General features: G+C 43.6%; 1 protein-coding gene across 1 annotated transcript in view; it reads left to right on the top strand.

Annotated features, from left to right (window-relative positions):
• Positions 1–592: 592 nt before the first annotated feature.
• Positions 593–7,623, top strand: part of CATSPERG (catsper channel auxiliary subunit gamma) — a 44,162-nt gene continuing 37,131 nt past the window's right edge. The window contains exons 1-7 of the mRNA XM_087970386.1: positions 593–603; positions 1,326–1,554; positions 2,121–2,174; positions 3,569–3,713; positions 5,109–5,241; positions 5,938–6,007; positions 7,417–7,572. Coding sequence (XP_087826512.1) covers positions 593–603; positions 1,326–1,554; positions 2,121–2,174; positions 3,569–3,713; positions 5,109–5,241; positions 5,938–6,007; positions 7,417–7,572 — 798 coding nt within the window. The remainder of the gene's footprint in view (positions 604–1,325; positions 1,555–2,120; positions 2,175–3,568; positions 3,714–5,108; positions 5,242–5,937; positions 6,008–7,416; positions 7,573–7,623) is intronic.

Below are 7,623 nucleotides of genomic sequence, written 5' to 3'. Positions count from 1 at the left end.
AAGTCAACCCAGCCGGCTTTCATGGCGGAGGCAGGACTTGAACTCGCCATCTCCCCCCCCCCCACACCACCACCACCCCGCTTTCTAACCTGGTGCCTTAATTCAAAACTGGCTCTACTCTGGGTGCCCTCAGCCTCGCTCTTTTAAGACAGGCTCAAAAGTGTGATCAAATGGGGAGCAAGCTGGCCATAATGTTGATAATTTAATTTCCTGTTTACGGTAACATTTTGAAAAGGGATGATGGAAATGAAAGTTGGAGCACCAGGTTGGCTTGCTTTCTGCTAGGTTTCATGGCATGTAAGCGATGCTCGAGCAGGGTACGTCTGCAGGGTTGTCTGGGAGGGGGAGGGAGCTTCGTGGTACCCAAAGCGGAACATCCACGTTCAGTCATAAGTTGGTTCCACACAGCATCAACATTGTGAACTCTCAAGTTTCCTCTTTCCACCACGTATTCAAGGTGGACAGGGATATATATCTCATATATACAGCATATATACAGCATATCTATCTATATGGCATTCAGCTTTGTTCGGGTATTTTCCCACGTCATAGCAGTTGTGCTTTTAACGTTGTATCGACGTTTCAGTCATACATGCCATACATGTAAGTACCCGCGAAAACTTAAGAAAACATATCTATCTATCTATCTATCTATCTATCTATCTATCTATCTATCTATCTATCTATCTATCTATTCTCAAGTTTTCGCGGGTACTTACATGTATGGCATTCAGCTTTGTTCGGGTATTTTCCCACGTCATTGTAGTTGTGCTTTTAAAGTTGTAGCAACGTTTCGGCAGAATCTCATCTGCCATCATGGGAAAATGGGAAAATACCCGAACAAAGCTGAATACCATACATATAAATACCCACGAAAACTTAAGAAAACATTTTTATATCTATCTATCTATCTATCTATCTATCTATCTATCTATCTATCTATCTATCTATCTATCTATCTATAATATGTGTGTGATATATGTATGTATGGGTGTACGTACGTATGCATGTATATAGCATGTGTACGTGTGTGCTATGTATGTGTATGCTTTTGAGAGCAGGCAGCAGTTTCATTTTTAATATGTGCCACTGTGCCCACAGTGAAAAATGACAACACTGTCTTGTCTTGTCCTCTCCTCTCCACTCCTGTCCCTTCTCCTCTCCTCCCCTCCCCTCCTCTCCTTTCCCTTGTCCTTCTCCTCTCCTCCCCTCCCCTCCTCTCCTTTCCCTTGTCCTTCTCCTCCCCTCCTCCCCTCCCCTCTGCTGCCCTCCCCTCCTCTTCCTTCTCCTCCCTTCCCCATCTCATCTCATTTTATCTTTTGCAGGGAAGCACCCATGATGTGGCAATCTTTTCTGCCCAACCTGCTTTGTCTCCTCCTCCAATTGAAGCTTTGCCTCTCATTTGGTCAATGCAGATGGTTAGCTGCAATCAGTGAAACTAAAAATATTGAAGGATTCATAACCAGCTACATCTACCAGGAAGAACTTCGCAATGTTGCCGAGATCTTCAAGGATCTCAAAGATTCACCAATAGATCCCAGTGATAAAGATGCAGTGAGTACTTCTTACCTCTGAGTATATAAAAGAAAGGAGAGCAGGAAGAGCTTTTGTTTCTAGACCCTGCAAGGATCCTGAGTAAAGCATGGAAGACTCAAGACACACAAATGGACTTGTTTTTACAAAACATATATCCGTTGCTAAGGAAGGCGTTTGGAAACTGACTTACGTCTGATTCTATCTATCTGTCTGTCTGTCTATCTATCTATCTATCTATCTATCTATCTATCTATCTATCTATCTATCTATCTATCTACTACATCTATCTATATTATCCTTCCATCCATCCATCTATTCATCTACCTACCTACCTATCATCTATCCATCCACCCGTCCATCCATTATCTACCTACCTACCTACCTACCTACCTACCTACCTACCTACCTACCTATCCTGCTTTGAATTTAGCCAGTGCAGTGGACCAAATCAAAGTTTGGTGAATTACTCACTGGAGATGCAGAAGATAATAGCTCCCACTAGCCTTATGAGAAAAAAAAAGCATTGTGTGTGATGTATAAAGAGAAAAGACTTCTGAAAATAACTCTTTTTTTTCTTTTTAAAGAATTACTATGGATTTCCATACTTCCTGAAAATAGCTCTATCTTGCATCTTTTGGGTAAGGATGAAATGTGTGCGTAATTGGTAACAGTTCCTTGATCGAGAGAAGGAGAGGAATTAGGTTTGGAAGGGTCCTGCTTTAGTCAATCAGAATAGAGCTGGAAGGGACCTTGGAGGTCTTCTAGACCAGTGGTTGCCAATCAGTGGGCTGAGGACCACTAGTGGTCCATGAGAAAATTTTGGTGGTCCGCAGATAAATGTCACCCTCAAAGCACCCCCCAAAGCAATTAATCCAGGCTACACAGGAACACAAGGCTGCACCGCCCACATGGCCCATGGGAACACAAGCCTTGCGTCACTTGCATTGCGAACAACACGAGGTAGTGAGGGAAGGGGGGGAAAGGGCGGAGGAGGGGAACTTGCCCCATTCACCCCACGTGTCTGGCCTGGCCACCAGGTGCTTCTTTCTGCTTCTTCTGCTTTTAGCTGCACGCAAGGAAAGCAGCAAAAGTCTTTCTCTCGCCCAAACTCTGCCAGAAATGAGTCTTTGGGACCCTGCAAGGCATCCTTGCTCCAAGAGGCTGCACCGGCGCCACAAGTCTCACAAAGACTCATTTCTGGCGGAGTTTGGGGGAGAGAAAGAAAGACTTCTGCTGCTTCTGCTGCTTTCCTTGCATGAAGCCAAAAGTCTCTCTCTCTCTTTCTCCCCCTGAGAACGGAGCTGGAGATGGTATCCTGCAGTCCCAAATAAAGAATGATCGACCGGTTAGGAAAATGGGGTGGGGAATTTTCCTTCAGACTTTTTGGGGGATTTTCCTAGGGTCTCTGGTCCGCGGGATTTAAAATTATGAGTTTGGTGGTCCCTGAGGTCCAAAAGGTGGCGACCCCTGCCCTAGTCCAACCCCCTGCTCAGGCAGGAGTCCTATACAATTTGAAATGAGTGATTGTGCAGTCTCTTCCTAAAAACCTCCAATGATGAAGCACCCACAACTTCTGAAGGCAAGCTATTCTACCAGTTAATTGTTATTTGCTTTCGTTATTTATTAAGAAAAGGGACACACTTTGGTGATGGGAGAAGGCTAGGTCACAACTGGAGTGGGTCTACCGGTGTGGTAGGGAGCCAGTACCACCCAATCCCCCAAGTTCATCGACTTAGAATTATTATTATTCGTTCAATGTGTTGGTTGCCCATCTCACTGCGAGGGCTACTTTTGGATGCTTACAAGAATAAAAAAAAAACCTTAGAAATAACAACAACAACAACAATAATAATATAACAATAACAACAGTTCCTAGGTCCTTGGTTAGGACTTGAGCTGTTGAGCTATCAACTAGCCCCAAAGGCTGTGAATCTCACTAAAGATATAACAACAACAACAACAACAACAACAATAATAATAATATAACAACAAAGGATCGCTTGAGAGAGACTCTCCAACCTTCTTCTTGCAGACCCAAGATATGACTATTCGGATGGGCCACTACAGTGGACTGACACCAATCGTGAGGGTCTATTTTAGAGAACCCGTCAACCCCGTGCGCCAAAAACAAGAACTTTTACGGATTGAAATGAAGACTGCCCCATACCGGGTGAATGGTGAGTTGGTGACCAGGAGCATTTTGGCACCATTGTAGAAGCGGTGAGGCTGGAGCAATGGGAAGGGTCTTCACTCCTGCCCACATAACCAGATGTTGCTCATGGCCTTTGAAAAATAGAGAGACTTGTTTGATCCAGTTTTGCACCCTAAATCTTTCTTTCCAGATCCAGCCGCCTATGCACAAAGTGAATTAGCTGCTACTGTTTGGGATAGGTGGCAGGGCTCCCTTCTCCCAAAAGATGTTCGGTTTTGGATTGGCATGTTACATAAACCCAGACTTTTGCCAATAAATTTTTGCTGGTTACACTATAGAATTAGATAAATGGCAGAAATTGTGGGATAGAAACTAAAAACTAACAATGTCAACTGCATAGAAAGAAACTCTGTATAAGATGTTCTTTAGATGGCATTTTGCGCCAGCAAGACTGTCAAGGATGTTTAAAGATAAATCAGCTAAATGCTGGAAATGTCACCAGACACTAGGAACATATTATCATATGTGGTGGATATGAAGCTAGATGTTGGACAAAAATACATACATGGTTGGAAAAGATGACACAGCAACATATTGATTTAAAACCTGAAATATTTCTGTTGGGGATTATACCTGAAACTTACAGTAAAGAGAATGTATATTTAATTATTCATGTATTAAATGCAGCTAGAATTGTATTTGCACAAAATTGGAAAAGTGAAGAGATTCCAATGGAAGAGAATAGGATTAGAAAAATACTAAACTGTGCAGAAATGAATAGATTAACATTAGCAATCCAAGAGAAGGAACACACTGAATATTATATAATATGGGATTCATTTTATCAATGGTTGGAAAATAAAGATGGAAGTTAGAAACGAAAGAAGACTAGCATAAAAGAGTAAACACGTGGTAAGAATTAAAAATGGGGAATGTTAGAAGAATTAGATATACGATGTAGATTACTATGATATAAGAATAGAGTATTAAAGTAAAAGCAATGAATATAAACTATCATGGTTATTGCACAAGATATGAATACTCCAACGACACACTATTCAAATGAAAGATGGAATGTGTGTACAAATAAAATAAAAAATAAAAAACAAACCCCAATAAAGGAGAATACTTGTAGCGACGGTCGTAGAGACGGGCAGGTGGCCAAGGCTCTGAATTTTGATCACATGGCCCTGGGGATGCTGCAAAGGTTGCAACTGTGAACTCATAAGTCACATTTTTCAGTGCTGTTGTAACTTCGAGTGGTCATTAAATGAACTGTTGTAAGTCAGGGATGGCCTGCATACATCCTTATGAACGTATTGTGAAAACCATGCCTCTGTTGGTAACCATGGGGTAGGTTTCTGCTCATCATTCAGCAAGCAGCTCAGGCTGCGTGACATGCTATTCTCTGTCTCTCCAGATTCAGCAACTTGTGATAGCGAGGAAATTTGCAAGATGTTTTGGTTTGTGCCGATGCCCTTCTTGAACGGCAGCGTTATACACCGAGTCCTGGTGAAGTCTAATGGCTTTGGGATCCCTGTAAACGACAGGATGTAAGAAGAGGCTGGGTCTAGTGGTCTTTCTAGACTTCCCTCTTGCTAAATGCTGCCAACAAGGGAATTAATTAATACTAGATACCTTTCATTTATTTTTTCCTGCATTTATTATTCTTTTACAAATAACTCAGGGCATCGAAGATATCCAATATACCTTCCTCTTCCTATTTTACCCACCACCACCACCAAGTTGAATGGCGAGAAAGTGACTCGCCCAAGATCACCCAGCTGGCATTTAAAGCCAAAACAAGATTAGAACTCACGGTCTTCTGTTGATTGGCCCTAAATCACCTAGCTTTCATGCCTAAGGCCAGACTAGAACTTATGTCTCCTAGCGGTTAGCCCAAAGTCACCAAGCCAACATTCATAGCTAAAGGGGGACTAGATAGAAATCATGGTATCTCGCTTTGCAGCCCACTACCCTGAACCACTAGACCAGACTGCCTCTCAAACCACTTTGTTGGAACCAAACCTTTCGATTCCTCCCTTTCGAGAAGGTCTCCTGCTGTGGCCGTCAGATAATTTTATTCTAAATTGCTCTCCTCCTATTTCTTTCACTTTCCCCCCTTTGTTGTGGTTCTCTTGGACCCAAGTATCATATCACAGTATAATTTGCTTTGGCAGACAGTTATTCAGAAACATAGTAAATGAAATATTCATATGCATGCGCTTCCTCTTTCCCTTTCTTCCTAGGTTCGACATGAACATAAATGGATTTATGGAACCATCCGACATATCAGATATATTCAGGATTGGGAAAAAGGTAATTTGCTGTGGGCTGGGGTTTGCAAATGTAGACCTACGATGCTTGGGTTAGAGTTAGGGTTAGGGCATCCGCATGTCAGGCACTGGACCCAGCTGTTCCTCCTCTTCCTCATCAGCCACCTCCAGACCTGCGGGCTGTTGACTCTCCACCTGAGGTCTGACGGACAGCCCAGGCTCTGCCTCTGTCTCCCTCTCTGCCAGCTCCACTCCCTCTTCCCACTCAGAGCTGTCAGGTTGTCTTGCTGCTGACCCTGACTCCCATGCTGCCTCCTCCTCTGATTGGGCTGCTGGAGGGTCGGGTGGCCGACAGCCCATAACAAAGCCTGCTTGCATTCAGTAAGGCAAATGCCTCTTGGTTCCCCTGGACAGAGGACACTCCAGCAATCCCTTTCCATTGTGAATCCAGCCATCCCTTTGAGAACATTCAGTTGGCCAGAGGACTCGAACTCACAGTCTCCTGTTTTTTAGTCCAGCTCCTAAACCACTACCAAACCAAACTGACCCAAATCTTCCTATCTCCTCACACATACAGAACTAACCTCACTGGAAAATAGGGGCAGCTAAGCTTCACCTACAGCGAAGATTGCTGTGGCCCAACTAAAATCTGTGGCTTAACAGACTGGGAAGGGACCTTTAAAAGTCTTCCAACCGCCTGCTCAGGCAGGAAGCCCAATACCATTCCAAACAAAGTGATTGTCCAGTCTCCTTAAAAAAACCTCCAGTTTTTTTTTTTAGTTTCCATCCGTTGTTTCTTGTCCTGCCTTCATGTGCTTTGGAGAAGAGGTTGACCCACCGCCCCTTCTGTCAGCATTCCAGAAAATCTCCACTCCAACAAATAACTCCGAGACAAACATCCTCTCAAAAGTTCTGTTTTAATTGGATAGTAAACTGGCACATCTGGGAAGTCCCGAATCTGAAAGTTCCAAGCTTCCTTGCAATAAGTAAAGACTACAAATCCACCCCCTGCACCCATCATGGCATCACATGTCGCAATCACCATCTGTCCCAACTTGAGATGTCCTCTCCACCAGGTGCAGAGATAACATGACCTTGAGTTAGAAGAAGAATGCTATTATGTCTAACCACATACATTCCAAGATATTCCCCCCTCCCATTTTCCCAGGCTCAAGAATGTGGCAGTGTGGAAGCATCTGGTATCAATATGGCTTCCAAAGCTGACATCTTCTTTGTGGCAGCCCCTGAGATATTGGAACATTGCTATCAGGTCACCCCTAGTCCTTCTTTTCATTAAACTAGACGTACCCAATTCCAGCGACTGTTTTATTTATATGTCTTAGGCACCCAGCCCTAAACATCTTGGGCTTCACATTGCGGCGGAATCAAACATTTTGGGTTGATGGGCACGTGCTGAACATTTCTTTTATCTCCCTGTCTGTTTGGGTACAGTTGTACAGGTGGAAGAGTGTCTTTAGCCTGTATGACCCATCACGGCCCTTGTGGGCCACCTACCGACAAGCACCTGTGCTTATCCTGGGAGGGATCCCCGAGAAGAAGATCGTCATCATCTCTAATACGAACTTTGATACGTATGACCTAATAGAGGTAAACAGAGAGAGAGAGAAAATGACAACAATAAAAAATTGCAACACCACT

The sequence above is a fragment of the Notechis scutatus genome, chromosome 8 (genome assembly GCF_049901735.1).
Source record: "Notechis scutatus isolate UNSWTSFEM ecotype Mainland chromosome 8, rNotScu1.2, whole genome shotgun sequence".
Taxonomy (NCBI): Eukaryota; Metazoa; Chordata; class Lepidosauria; order Squamata; family Elapidae; genus Notechis; species Notechis scutatus.
This window is presented reverse-complemented; position numbering and strand designations above follow the sequence as displayed.